The sequence below is a fragment of the Takifugu flavidus genome, chromosome 1 (assembly GCF_003711565.1).
Source record: "Takifugu flavidus isolate HTHZ2018 chromosome 1, ASM371156v2, whole genome shotgun sequence".
In the NCBI taxonomy this organism is placed as follows: domain Eukaryota; kingdom Metazoa; phylum Chordata; class Actinopteri; order Tetraodontiformes; family Tetraodontidae; genus Takifugu; species Takifugu flavidus.
This window is the reverse complement of record NC_079520.1, coordinates 18,891,008-18,904,600: the sequence shown is the minus strand read 5'-3', so window position 1 is coordinate 18,904,600 and position 13,593 is coordinate 18,891,008. Positions and strand designations below refer to the sequence as shown.

Below are 13,593 nucleotides of genomic sequence, written 5' to 3'. Positions count from 1 at the left end.
TTGTTTTGATTCATTTGCAAGGTGACCCTGCAGTTCTGAGTTATTAACACAAAGAGAACGATGGGACATTTCCAGCGGAATACATTGTTCCATGCTCGTTTTGGTACTCTGCATTGGTGTACCCACGTCATCACTCTACTGTGGAACTGCTCTATACGTTAGTGTGTGTGACAGCTAGCCGGCAATTGATGAGGACTGAGAAAGAATAGGCACTATACACGACTGCTGGGATGTATAATTCCACAGTTACGGCTTCCTCTTTAAAGCTCAGTCTGCAGATTTTACTGTATTCCTGTTCCATTGGTTCTGCCCAAAATGATTTGTTTGTGGCACTGATTAGTGTGAGCAGGACGGATGCAGCAAGTGGAGCCTTAACTACATCCTATTTATTTAATAGTTATGAATAATTGGGCACAAAAAGAACATTGTCCTATTAAAGCAAGTGGAATCACAAGTGTTTAGGTGAATAAAAGAGCAAATGGTAACTCAAAAATTGTTTCTTTCTGACATGTAGGAGCTCAATGTCCATATATTTTGTGCCAATGGGGGAAACTGTGCACGTTCAATTATTCAGCCGTTCTGCAGGCTCTGTCTCGTCTGTAGCAGAGAACTAACAGGTGGCGTCTGTGCTTCCAGCACTGCCGGTGGAGAATGGAAGCTCAGAGGCAGACATGGCTGCCGAAGAGGAGACGTGGGAACTGAAGGAAGAGCCGGGGGGAGGTGGAGGAAGCAGCGATCAGGAAAATATGGCTTCAGGAGTGGGTGGCCGAGAGAAGGCGGACGAGGAGATGATGGAAGAAGAGGAGGAGGAGATGCCAGTGCCTAAGGTGGTTTCAGTGCCGCCAGATGCACCTAAGAAAGAACACGTCAATGTGGTCTTCATCGGCCACGTGGGTGAGTCCCGTTCCTCTGCATGTCCCATTTTTAGTCGTCCATGAGAAATGATCAACACTCACGTTTCTATTTCTTTTATCAGATGCTGGTAAATCCACTATTGGGGGGCAGATCATGTAAGCAATGATTAGAATTATGCTTGTAGATGTGTAGAGCTCAAAAAGGTCCAAAAAGTTTTGTCCTTTTAATAACATCTCTCGCTGTAGTGTAGATTTGTTGGTCTATTGAACGTTTGGTTTTGGGGTGAAACTATGCTGCACATTGCAGCAGGCCTCATTCTAGCGTGTGGGCTTCTCCAGGTACTTAACGGGAATGGTGGAAAAGCGAACCCTGGAGAAATATGAAAGAGAAGCAAAGGAAAAGAACAGGGAGACATGGTGAGCTACCATCAGCGCACATTTCTGCTGCGTCTTCACAGCAAAGTAAAAACCGCAGACTTTATTCTTTCAGGTACCTGTCGTGGGCTCTGGACACCAACCAGGAGGAGAGGGACAAAGGGAAGACAGTGGAGGTCGGCAGAGCTTACTTTGAGACGGAAAAGAAACATTTCACCATCCTGGACGCCCCCGGACACAAGAGCTTTGTCCCGAACATGATCGGGGGGGCGTCGCAAGCCGACCTGGCAGTCCTGGTGAGCTGGGCGGGATCTTTAAAGCGCCCACAGCTTTTTTATTTACACTCTCCATATGATTAGATTAAAATGTTGGATTCTTTTCATCGGTTACGGGTCAGGTCATTTCAGCCAGGAAGGGGGAGTTTGAGACGGGCTTTGAGAAGGGCGGCCAGACAAGGGAGCACGCCATGCTGGCAAAGACCGCCGGAGTCAAACATCTCATCGTTCTCGTCAACAAGATGGACGACCCCACTGTCAACTGGAGCCTGGAAAGGTTTTGAAACTCAACTTATACATGTTCGGCTACAGAGCAGTCTGTCATCTTCATTCCTGTCCTGAAGGTATGAGGAGTGTAAGGAGAAGCTGGTGCCTTTTCTCAAAAAGGTGGGCTTCAACCCCAAGAAGGACATCTACTTCATGCCTTGCTCTGGGCTCACAGGCGCCAACCTCAAGGACCCGTAGCCGAATGCCCTTGGTACACGTAAGTCACCTCTGTGTTACTGCAGCACAGAACCACAGTCAGTCACGATTTGCTCATGCACGGTCGCACATTTGAGCAACAGCAGAGACCGTGAGTGGATTAAAGCCAAGCCCAGACATTTGCTCATCTGCTTTGACCTCAGTCGCTCCTCTTAGTTTTTCAGGCTAAATGATTCCATTTTTGAATTCATCAGGGGCCGCGTAATAATCTGACAGATAATCAAGCCGTTTCCCCTCCTCGTTTAAGGTTTTCTTTTTTGTTTTTGCATCAGGGGTTTGCCATTTATTTCCCATTTGGACAGTTTGCCAAACTTCACCAGAACTAGTGATGGACCGGTCAGATTACCCATCGTTGACAAGTACAAGGTGAGCAGCTGGACGTTCTGTCAATTTCTCTGACTCACGGGCACGCACGTAAGCACACACACACACACACACACACACACACACACACACACACACGTACGCACAGGTGTCTACCTCAGATATTTTTATAGATATAAAAATAATGATTTGATATATCTAAAAATTAGGATATATAGGAAAAAAATATCATAGATGATTGTTGTGTACTTTAAGATTATTAAATGGTGGATCTTCTGCCATTTAAGGAGCTGGTTGATATTTTTCTGCTCTGGTTGTTCTCTGAAGGACATGGGCACAGTGATCCTCGGGAAGCTGGAGTCCGGATCCATCAGCAAAGCCCAGCAGCTGACCATGATGCCAAACCGGGTGAGATTCTGTGGCTCTGCTATGTCCCCCTGTTAGACGTCCTGCTGTCAGGGTGGAGAGGAGACCAATGCGTTTCAGTATTTTGACTGATGCTGATCCTAAAAAAATAGAACATTTGTTAAAATATGTCTGAATCTGCCCGGGGCAGCACACGGTGGAGGTTCTGACCCTGCTGAGTGACGATGTGGAGACGGACGACGCAGCGCCTGGGGAGAATCTGAAGTTAAGGCTGAAGGGAATCGAAGAGGAAGAAATCCTTCCAGGTTTTATCCTCTGCAGCCCCGACAACATCTGCCACTCAGGTCGCACCTTTGATGCACAGGTAAAGACATCAGCCGCAGTTACACAGCTGCGCCGGGTTGGCCTCCACGCCTACAAAGAATTGGGTCAAAACAACAGAATTGGGAGAGTTATGCTTTTCAAACTTGTTTCTCGTTGGTCCATTTCAGATCGTCATCATTGAGCACAAATCAATCATTTGTCCCGGCTACAACGCCGTCCTCCACATCCACACCTGCATAGAAGAAGTGCAGATCACAGTGAGTTCAGCTGAGCAGACTATTCAGTTTTGTGTTTGGTTTCATCTTCTCTGAAGTGCTGTGGAATCATTTAAACCCTGTTTGCAGGCCTTAATCTGTCTGGTGGACAAGAAGACGGGCGAGAAAAGCAAACTTCGCCCCCGTTTTGTGAAGCAGGAGCAGGTGTGCATCGCCAGGCTCCGTGCAGCTGGAGTCATCTGCCTAGAGACCTTTAAAGACTTTCCTCAGATGGGGCGATTCACGCTGAGAGACGAAGGTAAGGAAGGTAAGGTTCATTCCAAGAATCTACAAACATCCGCGTAATTTTCCATTTTGTCCTTAGGGAAAACCATCGCCATCGGCAAGGTGCTGAAGCTGGTACCCGAAAAGGACTAGAAGCTGCAACGGCAGCCTGCATGAAATTCTTTGCTGCTAAAGAGGCGACCTAAAACCGCTGCGCTCTCTTTAAACACAACTATGCTGATGAGGAGAACAAAGAAAACAAGTGAGGGGACTAAACAAGCATCAGATGAAGCATACAAGACTGAATTTGTTTTTTTCTATCACAAAGAATACGAAGTGAGACCAGTCAGCTTTGTGCCAGTGTCAGCTTTCTCATATTGAGAGCTCAGCTATGCCACTAATGTAGCTACTCGTCCCTTCCTGTGCTCCCCTGGCACTGACGGTGGGCCACGCCAATTGTTGTAGAAAGGAGACAGATGCAGTGTCGATGAAGCAGGGGAGGAAAAATGTTAATGTTAACATTCTGCAGAAAAGCAGGGGTCAGAACACAGTTGATCTCCTTTTTCCAGAGTGAAATTAAGTATCCAGTGGACATTTTATTTGGATATTAATGATTGTTATACCGAAATGTCTAGCTTGGTCTCTGCACATCCCACTAAAGTTTGAGCTCACACACTTCTCAGATGAACAATGGACAGTCACAAACCGACACACGTGGCTATTACACCATTTAAAGTGAAAATAAACCGTCATTCTGCAAGAGAAAGGTGTATTCGTTTTTGTCTTTGACAAAGATTTGATCAGTCACTATCCGGTTTTATCAATGATTTAACTTTTTCTTAACAAAAACAGCAAACAGCCAAGAATCATTTAGGTAATTCAGTAGATGATGCTTTATACTTTTAGGGATTTTTTTAAAATGAAACTGATGTATCTAGGTGACATTTGTGCTCATTCTTATCTAAACGGTTAACCAATCATATTTAGTGGAGAGTCTGAGATATTTACCCGTATTTCCACAAGGTGGCAGTAATACAGCATATACTTTACCCGTAAATCGCCAAAGAAGAAAGTATGACGCTGTAGGCCCCAACTGCGCATGCGTGACACTAGTTTACACGTGAAGCAGACGGCATGGCAGAAACGGCACAGGTTCAATTGGACCAGGCACAGGTAGGAAGAATAATTAATTTTGGGGAGTATCAATGATCTTTTCAGCTATTGTGAGTGTTAGAACACGGATTAAGTAATCGCTCTTTTAATTGACGGCACACTCAGTGTAGCTGGCCCTTGCTCTTTTGCTAACAAGTAGCTAACATGTACTAGCCTGATTAAAGCGATGAATGGCGGTGTGGTTTTGCATAATTTATGTCTTAACTGTAATGTCTTGTCAGGTTAAAAAGGCCGTCCAAGCCTTACAGGCTTTTTTGAAGACCCAAACCAAGCCGAACCGTCAGCCTCTGCTCTCGGACGACCACCAGCAGTTCGGCCTGCTCTTTACCTTATGGAGGATCCCTCGACGGTCTCAGACCATCCGCATGTGAGTCCAGCAGACAGATGATTAAAGGCTAATGTGGCTATTACTCACCAGAACCCCTTTCACTCCTTTATCTCCAGACCCCTGCCTCATAAACATCGAAGTGAAACAGATGATATTTGCCTGTTCACCAGAGATGAGCCCCAGATGACCCCAGAACAGACCCAGAGGTTTTATAAAAGGCTGCTGGAGGAAAAGGGAGTCAGCAGTATCACGGAGGTATAGTCTTGTCTCCGGTGCAAAAATGTGCAACTCAACTGGATTTTAATAATAAGTCTGTTGCTGGATTCTGTGCAGATCATCCCATACAAAGCCCTGAAGACAGAGTATAAACCATTTGAAGCCAAACGGCGTCTTCTAGGTAACTTTGACATGTTCCTTTCAGACGACCGCATCCGCCGCCTGCTGCCCTCTCACCTTGGTAAACACTTCTATGAGAGGAAGAAGTAAGTTTTTCCTTTGTTTTTAGCTACTCTTATACCACGATACATCTGTGTTTTCAGCTGTAGGTTGTGATGCTGCTGTGCAATTATTCTCAGCATTATTTGTTTTATTTAATGATTTTACCAGAGAGCCACTGTGTGTAAACCTGCAGAGCAAGAATTTGGCCAGAGACATCCAGCGCTTGGTCCAGGGTACCAACTTAAAGGTTACCAAGAAAGGCTGTTGTTGGTGAGATCAATTGGTCTGTTAATTGTATTCCTAATGGAAATCAGTTGTTAACTCGTTGCACCTCAGCAACCCAATGGACTCTGTTAAGTGGTCAGTTTGGGTAACAGATGGTGCTATAGCGATTCACTGTAAATCCAGATGGACCTCCTCTTCCCGTGGAGCCTGTCTCTACACCTTTGACACATTATAATGTTAAGAATGTTCTTTTGACATGATGGTGCACTAGGCCACGTTTGACATGATCTTCCTGTCCTGCAGCATGGCGCGAATTGGCCACTCTGGAATGACGGCAGATGAGGTGACTGAAAACATTGAAGCAGCCGTCAAGACTGTAATGGAAAAAATCCGTATGGTGAGTGCGGAGGACCAGAGGGTGGTTCGTTCTGTGTGTTTGAATACACCCTGGAATATTTTTAGAGTTTTCCCCACACTGTTATCTGACTCTGTTCCATCCATTTTTAACAGGATGGGTCAGTGATGAAGGTCATCCACCTAAAGAGTCAGGAGTCAGTGGCTCTGCCCATCTACAACTCAGAGCTGAGCCACCTCTATGAGCCAACAAAGAAAAAACCCAAAACTTCCAACGGAGAGGTGAGACCAGGTTTCTCCAAGGGCAAATTTAGAACTGTTTGAGTGGGGCTCCTTAGGCCGGGTGGCGCTATATGGTGTGAAAATGGTATTTTATTGAGAGACAAAGGCATTAAAGCTAATTAATAAGACCTTGTAAATCCAGTCTATTTGATAGCAATGTCTTTTATTTTAATATTTGCATCCTCAAATAAGAATATTAAAATATCAAATAATGACTGTTTCCAGGCAACTGAAGCCAAAGAGGAAGTAAAGGATGAAAAGGCAGATGTAAAGACGAAACAGGAAAAGCAAGAGGAGGAGGAAGAAGAAGATATTCCACAGCTGGTTCCCATAGCAACACCTGTTAAAAAGCCTAATCTGAAAGTCAGTTCCCTGCTCTCGTGTTTTTAAACTAATCAAAAGATTTCAACTGGAATATTGCGCTTGACCTCCTTTTTTCTTTCTCTTCTAACATTTTTCTAGAAATCTTCCAAGAAGCAGCCACTGGAGAAAGCCTCCAGAGCCCCTGTGAGGAAGCAGGCATCCAAAACAACAAACAAACTGACTAAAAAAGCCAGCAAGATGGACTCCAAAGTCAGAAGAAAAGTGCCTAAAGTGAAATGATTCTCTGCTTGTCAGTTTTGCTACATGGACATTTCCTACATTTGCTTTTTCCTACAGCAGTTGATGAATTTAGCCTGTATTCCTCCTCTGAGTATAAACCTGAAGGTAAAGGTCCCCAGGAATGATCTTTGGATGTCTTTGTCCCCTGGAAGCTGGCAGCGCGCACCGCTGAGCCACGACATTAAAACCAGTGACGCAGCTCTTGGAAGATTCTGGGTTCAAAGATAAACGGAGCTGCAAATGTTTAAATGTAATAAATTCAATTTCTAAACATGCTACGTTATATGTCCATCACAAGATATCGATTTAAATGTGACCTTATCACTGAAAATCATAAAAATAAACATTTGACTCCTGTTAAAGATCACTGTTGTAACTTTTTATCTCAGTTTCCATAATAAATTTCATCCACGTGTCAATACTTAACCTGGAGTGGTGTTTGCTGTCATGTGACCAGTCTTGTGATTATATTAGAAGTGTGCTGCTGCTCACACTTTGTGTTCTTTTGCATCTGTTCCATACAACAGTTGAATATTCTGGAGGTCCGTGGGTTATCACAGAACAGCAGGTTTCTTTAGGTCTTGTGGAAGAGTATCAGGTGTGTGTGTGTGTGTGTGTGTGTGTGGGGGGGGGGGTATCTGGAAGTACGTGTATCATCCACAGATTCAGTTGTGCAGAAAGCTCACCTCCGCGTGGCCATCAGGGAGGCTACGGGGGCTTAAATGGTAGAAAACCAGGATGTTTTGAGGCCTGGGCAGCTCATTCTCAGGGTGGAGAAATAATGGAAACTGGCCGAGCAAGTTCAGCTCCTGATGGGGGGGACAGACCGTTTCCGGACCCTCCCCACTACCCTCCAGGCTGGGCCCACCTCCACAAATCCATCATGATGGTGATGGGGTGTTTGGCATCTGCTGTGGGCGAGCTTGTCTTCCTCCTGGGAGGGGGATGGGGGGGTGTTATTATGGGGTTGGTATGGATGCCCCCACCCTGAGAGAGAAGCAGAGAAGGAAAAGCTACAGTTATGCTGGGAATGACTGTAACACAAATGCCTCCTGATGGAACTTAATCAAGTATATACTGTATATTTGGCATAACTACTGTTTACATCCTTTTTAATAGTTCCATACTGCTCAATGAAGTGATTATTGACTATTTGTATATTTCTGAAATACCTATATGGAAGATTGGGATATATGGGGATTTTCCTGTGCACACATTTTAATAAATAACAATAAACATCCTTTAAATAGGTTAAACATGAGACACTGGGAGTTTCAGCCCGCCGGTGTTTATGTGGGATTTTCACTTCTGTCAAAGTACATTTTCAGCGTGATTGTTTGACTTGATTTGACCCTTTTTATAACAGGCTGATAACCCTGAGGCAGCTTGTACTTTGGCCGCAGCAGGTTGTGTCATTTCTTTCTCTCAGCCCACACCTGTTGCACTTTCCAACATCTGGATTCAGACAGAACACCGGCTGCCTTCTCGGACTGTCTCCCACACCTGTTTGGACCATGTCCGCTGCCACTGGCTCAGCCCCCGTACAGGTAGAAGTGGCTATGGAGAGGAGCTACAGCGGGGTCGGCCGCTGCATGTGCCTGTTTTGGTTCGCCCTGGCCCACGACATACTCGGCGTCATGGTCATCATGGTGGGGGTGTTCGGAGGGCTCTTCTTTCACGACTTGTTCATCTACGTGGGGGCCATCATCATCTTCCTCAGCCTGATCTGGTGGGTGTTGTGGTACACGGGGAACATCGACGTGCCGCCCAAGGAGCTGGAGGACGATGTGGGATTGATGAAGCTGAAGGAGCGCAGAGTGAAACAGCTGGTGAGGAACATGTCGGAGCGCCTCTCCAGGAGGTTCAGGGACTCCTTCAGGAGGAACAGCCAGAATGTCGGAGAGCCCTCCAATGGCCACGACAACACCGCAAACAGGGGTTCAGAGGTGATGGTTTCCACTTCAGTTGTATGAATGAAGGAAACGCACCCACCCAATCTGGAGATGATCCTGCAGAGACACCGACCCTGAAGTTCTCTTTGTTTCTGCTCATTTTGCATTTCACTCACTGGTAATAATTAGACAACTTCCACGGCTCGTTCAGATAAGGCTCATATGTCGTTATCTGGCAGATAAGATGGGAACTTTGCATGGCAGAATAAAGCGGCTGGGATTTATACAGTCGGGACACGATGACTGTAAATAGACAAATCATTTGTCTGTTACTGTATTCGTGTGAATATAAACATTTTACATTCACACGAATACAGTTCCAGTCTTATTTACACTGTGGATTTTTTTTCACGCTTATTTAATTATTTATTCTACAGATACATATAATATAAACATGCCATTATTTTAAAAAGGTGTCTCCACAAAGCGGAGATTTAACAACGTTAATATTTAAAAACTCGGAAAACACCCTGGCTCTGAGGTCTGTCCCTCACTTTTTTGGCCCAGGGTGTGTTGTGTCATGCCGTCAGCTACTTTTTATTATATTTTATTTTATTATTCATGATTTTCTCTGCATCTTCTAGGTGAGTGTTCTGCCAGTGAATCCTGGATCCTCACATTCATGTTGATGCAATTCCACCTTTGAAAACTAACCTGAACAACATTTAATACCCCCTGCATTCCCAGTAAGGACTGTTACATCACCAAAAATGACTTGCTGTCAAGTTCCAGAGCCTCATAAATGTATTTTAAAGTTTCACTAATATCCATGTGTACTTATTCTTAATTTGGGGTGTAAACATATTCCATATTGGGACAAATAGCATTTAAATCTGGCGAATTTTGACCCCAGATGGATGCTTCAGGGGCTGTTCTTCAGCAGGATAAACCTGCTGTCTTGGTGTCGTGGTGAGCATGTTTGTAGAGAGCGTCAGTGCTCTGCAGTCAATACTCAGCATGGTTCACTTTACCTGCCAATAATTCTGCTGATCGATTTGGCTGTTTAAACTGTATGATGGTAACTGCTCACTGAATCATTAGAGCAAAGCTGGACAACAGACTGCTCAGTGGTTCTACATAATAATGCTGGATCAACTGTTTGTTCGCCTAAAGATGTAAATGTTCAATGTGTTCCAGATTTTTTGGCATGACATGAATTATACTGCAAAGTTATTGTATGTGAATGGAGGGAATGACTGGGAAAAGAACTGCACTAAACGTTATGGAATGACAAATTGTGACTTAAATTGTGATTTACTTTCCTTTGTCAATGATTGAATGCATCATTGATTTACTCTGTTGTATTGTTTATTTTGATTTGACTGTGTGACCTATGACCTATTGTTTACATTTTCCAAATGAATTTTGCACAGTAGTTTTTCAGTTCAGCATTTCAATCTATTAGTAATTCTGTTTGAAAATCACTTTATTAAAGACAAAGGAAAGATACAGAACAGATCGTGGTATTTTATTTATTGTGAGTTGGTCTGAAAAGGAGAAAATGTTGTTTGTAAGTTGTTATTTTTTCTACCAGTGAAAGCTTTGAGCAACATTCCAATTTTAATTCATTTCCTTATTGTTACTAATGTTTAGAATATAAAAATATCTAAAGGAATTTTTCTCCGTGATATATTTGCTTTATTCTGGCAGGAATCTAACGTGTCACTAGCATGAAAAACTAGTGATCAGAATCTAAGCAAGAAAACCTAAACTCTACTTCGAGAAATTTACTCCAATGTTTTACATTCCAAATGATTCATTTGAAACGCTCAAGTTAAATGGCAAAGACACACTTGCTGTCAGGTTGCTGGTAAGTAGCACCTGCTGACCAGCTTCACCACAGGAGCAGACCAGTACTGTGTTCTTATCATGATTCAGCAAACTGGAGCTGGCTCAACATCATCTCACTCCGTAGACAACCAAGGCCGTGCATCTCCTGTGCTGCCTGTTTTCCTGTGTCACGAGTGTTTTATTATATTGTGAGGATGCTTCATCGTGTTGAGTGCAACTTCAGAGGCGCACTACCTCAGGTTAAAGCTGGTCCAGGCAAAGGCCAACCTCACCATGTGACCTGACCCCAATCAGCTCTAGTGGTGTCACTGGTCAGTTCCTGGTACCTGCAAGACTGTAACCTGCAGGGAGATGCTGAGGTTGTGTGTTCAAGCCTCATCTGGAGCAGCCAGGTTTTACCAGTTAGGCAACTTGTCTCAGTTATTTATGCTGTAAAACCCCCAGAACAGTGTGACGGGAGCAATAAACTAAGAAAGCTGTGAGCCTACAAATCAAAAGTATTGCCCACTAGTGTTTTGATGCCACAACACTTACAGCAGCATTTATGACTGCTGAGGCCCGTTGGCTGCCCTGAGATCTTTGTCATGATTCTCAGATTCTCCCTGTTTGGGGGACTAATGTGATTAAGGTGTATGGTGACAAATGCATGTGGGACAGATGGTTTGCATGAGGTTTCTAAACAGAGATCAAGTGAAGCATCACAGCGATCAGTGACAGGATATCACGTTTGACCCCCAGCCCCAGTGGTGCTTATACAACAGTAACCTGCAGAGTGATGCTGAGATTGTGAGTTCAAGCCTCACCTGCAGCAGAAAAGTTTCACCAGTGCAATTATACAAATAAATAGCTCAAAGAAAAGTGCAGTGACATGTCCAGTAATTTAGCTGCAGGTAAGAATGTGCTGATGTGTTGGATATTAAAATATTTCCTTAATGTGGACAATTGCAGGATTGAAAAACAAGACAAACTAAAGATGCCTTTTAAAAAAACATAAATAAATGATGGAACAAAAGTCATCCATGAAAGAAAATTCTGCTGTCATTTTCCGACTAAGTACATTCAAATTGAATTATTGCAACAGTTATCGAAAAATACAATCAAAGGTATGTTATACTGTTCTGGACAGCACAGATAGTTTCATATTTAAAAGCTATATGTATTTATATATGCATGCTGTTTAAATCAGACATTTTACCTGGAATTTAATTCATATTTGATATTAAATAAATTTTCTGGCACTAAAATATAAAGTAAAACTATTAAAAGTGAATAATGTACAATGTATAGTGTATTTACCATTGATAGACACCTCTTATTTTGTATTATACTCTACGATGCTATGGTATTATGCAATGTTGTACTGTTGTACAGCTATTGCAGTAGAAGTAGTCATTCCATTTTAATTTCAAGCTACATATTTTAATACTGTATATTTTCTGCAATGATCCAGCTGATAAGGAAAATAAGTTACAGAAGTAAAGCAGTTAACAGTGTGCAAAGTTTTAAGAGACCATTATCCACTTCCTCAAATTCGGATTGTTTTGTTTTAATTGTACACATCCGCTAGTCAGTTTTTAAATAACTGTTCAAAGTTAATAATGGACTACAACTCCCTTCGCGAACTTCCTCCCATGTGACATGTGTGTGTTTTGTCACGTGACTGCGATACGGCTCAGTCACTTCACTTCAGCGTTTCAGTTTAGCTCTGCTACTCTCTGCTAACCCACTTCCTTTGCATTTTCCCCCTCAAAACTTTAAATGGGGTTATCTGAATGCACACCCAGGCTAATTTTGTAAGGCGGTTTATATTTCCGGGGGGGTTTTGTACAAGGTTTGCTTGCCAGGCTGCGGAAGACTGCGAAAACCCTACCCTAACCCTAACCACCGGCAGGCCTCTCTGTTCGCCGCGTGAGCATCAGTCTTCGCGCCGCGGTTGGGCGGGTCCAGCTCGGCCACAGAGACATCATGGCCCCGGTGTTTAGCTAGCCTCTGGTCCTCCAGCTGCACCGGGGACAGGTCACATGTTTGACCGTCTCTGTAACGGAGTGTGACAGTCGGGATGAACGGTGAGTTTGGCTATTTTATTCACTTTGCCACTCGTTCAAGTGACATAATTTACTTTGAAACTGATCTATTAGCTTCTGATCTCAGACTCTTGGAAAATGGCTTGTTGAAATTTGAGTATCACCAATGGATATACCACTTTAACAATAGCATTAAAACGTCGTTCTGGAAATTATGTACTTTTGATGCTAAGACAAGTAAATAAAATGACCTGTAAAATTCATTTCTAGATTGAAGCAAATGAAGAACTTGTCTTGCCCATAAACATGTCAGCAAACTGAATTTGTTTCATGTCAACTTCAGCAGAAACTCAGCAGAGTGATGCCAAGAGACAGCACCTCCTGGAGAGGCTGCTGGACGCTGTCAAACAGGTGAGCCGCCTCATACTTATGGGTGTTTTTCCGAAACCACGCTCAATTAAACCATCTTTAAAGTCAGAATATGTTTATAATATAAAAACATTTCATTTTTAAGGATATTTTCATCTATCTCTTTCTGCACCATAAATGATTATTGGTCAACAAAAGATTTGACCAAAATACAGCTTCTAGTTCCTGTTTGTCCTGGGAAAAAAAAACCCCCAGCAGTAGAGGAAGTAAAACCGTCTGAATCTGCTAATGAAGATATGGCGGGTAGACACCGCACTCACAGTTGCTTACTTTTTTAGAAGGGCACAAAGTTGCTCGTTCTCCTGTCAACATGTGACTGTAATTACTGTTCCAAATGTTCCAGCCACTGGTCAAACTGTGCTGCTTGAGTTTACTGTATCTCTGCATCAGCTGCAGTCTTTAGGATCCTGTTTCGTGAGTGCTGACTATTTGGTGAACATTCTCGTGCTTTTCCAGTGCCAAATCCGCTTTGGAGGGAGAAAGGAAATCGCCACAGACTCAGACAGCAGGTAAA

At 43.4% G+C, this 13,593-nt stretch overlaps 4 protein-coding genes and 1 non-coding gene across 10 annotated transcripts in view; all 5 read left to right on the top strand.

The window, feature by feature from the left end:
* gspt1 (G1 to S phase transition 1) overlaps positions 1–4,246 on the top strand; it is a 5,352-nt gene extending 1,106 nt beyond the window's left edge. Inside the window, 13 exon segments of the mRNA XM_057015297.1 lie at positions 637–894; positions 977–1,010; positions 1,194–1,271; positions 1,345–1,525; positions 1,627–1,781; positions 1,849–1,966; positions 1,969–1,988; positions 2,260–2,353; positions 2,639–2,719; positions 2,868–3,041; positions 3,169–3,258; positions 3,346–3,514; positions 3,581–4,246. Of these exon segments, the coding sequence (XP_056871277.1) occupies positions 637–894; positions 977–1,010; positions 1,194–1,271; positions 1,345–1,525; positions 1,627–1,781; positions 1,849–1,966; positions 1,969–1,988; positions 2,260–2,353; positions 2,639–2,719; positions 2,868–3,041; positions 3,169–3,258; positions 3,346–3,514; positions 3,581–3,633 (1,505 nt within the window). The 3' untranslated portion in view covers positions 3,634–4,246.
* Positions 4,247–4,512: 266 nt separating this feature from the next.
* rsl1d1 (ribosomal L1 domain containing 1) lies at positions 4,513–7,309 on the top strand. Of its 2 annotated transcripts, none has more exons than XM_057016192.1 (9): positions 4,513–4,653; positions 4,875–5,020; positions 5,098–5,236; positions 5,315–5,463; positions 5,588–5,689; positions 5,948–6,041; positions 6,155–6,280; positions 6,506–6,643; positions 6,758–7,309. In XM_057016192.1, the coding sequence occupies exons 1-9, from the start codon at positions 4,615–4,617 to the stop codon at positions 6,881–6,883; spliced, it is 1,059 nt and encodes a 352-aa protein (XP_056872172.1). In that variant the 5' UTR covers positions 4,513–4,614; the 3' UTR covers positions 6,884–7,309. The 2 variants fall into 2 exon arrangements, with proteins under 2 accessions (XP_056872172.1, XP_056872086.1); XM_057016106.1 differs by having other exon boundaries at positions 4,514–4,653; positions 6,743–7,309.
* Positions 5,747–5,876, top strand: LOC130513266 (small nucleolar RNA SNORA55). The gene has a single exon (XR_008946665.1). It is a non-coding gene; the product is annotated as a small nucleolar RNA SNORA55 (small nucleolar RNA).
* A 784-nt stretch (positions 7,310–8,093) lies between the features above and the next one.
* Positions 8,094–10,450, top strand: LOC130536995 (transmembrane protein 238-like). Of its 2 annotated transcripts, none has more exons than XM_057053347.1 (2): positions 8,094–8,712; positions 9,420–10,450. In XM_057053347.1, the coding sequence occupies exons 1-2, from the start codon at positions 8,398–8,400 to the stop codon at positions 9,462–9,464; spliced, it is 360 nt and encodes a 119-aa protein (XP_056909327.1). In that variant the 5' UTR covers positions 8,094–8,397; the 3' UTR covers positions 9,465–10,450. The 2 variants fall into 2 exon arrangements, with proteins under 2 accessions (XP_056909327.1, XP_056909323.1); XM_057053343.1 differs by having other exon boundaries at positions 8,100–8,953.
* Positions 10,451–12,287: 1,837 nt separating this feature from the next.
* The window catches only part of snx29 (sorting nexin 29), a 79,308-nt gene continuing 78,002 nt past the window's right edge, over positions 12,288–13,593 (top strand). For 3 of the 4 annotated variants that reach the window (XM_057032301.1, XM_057032317.1, XM_057032324.1), the window contains exons 1-3: positions 12,288–12,692; positions 12,994–13,061; positions 13,536–13,588. In XM_057032301.1, coding sequence (XP_056888281.1) covers positions 12,686–12,692; positions 12,994–13,061; positions 13,536–13,588 — 128 coding nt within the window. In that variant the 5' untranslated portion in view covers positions 12,288–12,685. The remainder of the gene's footprint in view (positions 12,693–12,993; positions 13,062–13,535; positions 13,589–13,593) is intronic. The other variant, XM_057032310.1, reaches the window with a different exon arrangement.

Excerpts from the sequence above, each read along its gene's own strand:
- rsl1d1 (XM_057016106.1), top strand. The coding sequence starts at position 4,615 with ATGGCAGAAACGGCACAGGTTCAATTGGACCAGGCACAG. Across the intron at positions 5,464-5,587 it reads CACTTCTATGAGAGGAAGAA|AGAGCCACTGTGTGTAAACC; the intron begins GTAAGTTTTTCC and ends TGATTTTACCAG. Across the intron at positions 5,690-5,947 it reads ACCAAGAAAGGCTGTTGTTG|CATGGCGCGAATTGGCCACT; the intron begins GTGAGATCAATT and ends CCTGTCCTGCAG.
- LOC130536995 (XM_057053343.1), top strand. The coding sequence starts at position 8,398 with ATGTCCGCTGCCACTGGCTCAGCCCCCGTACAGGTAGAAGTGGCTATG.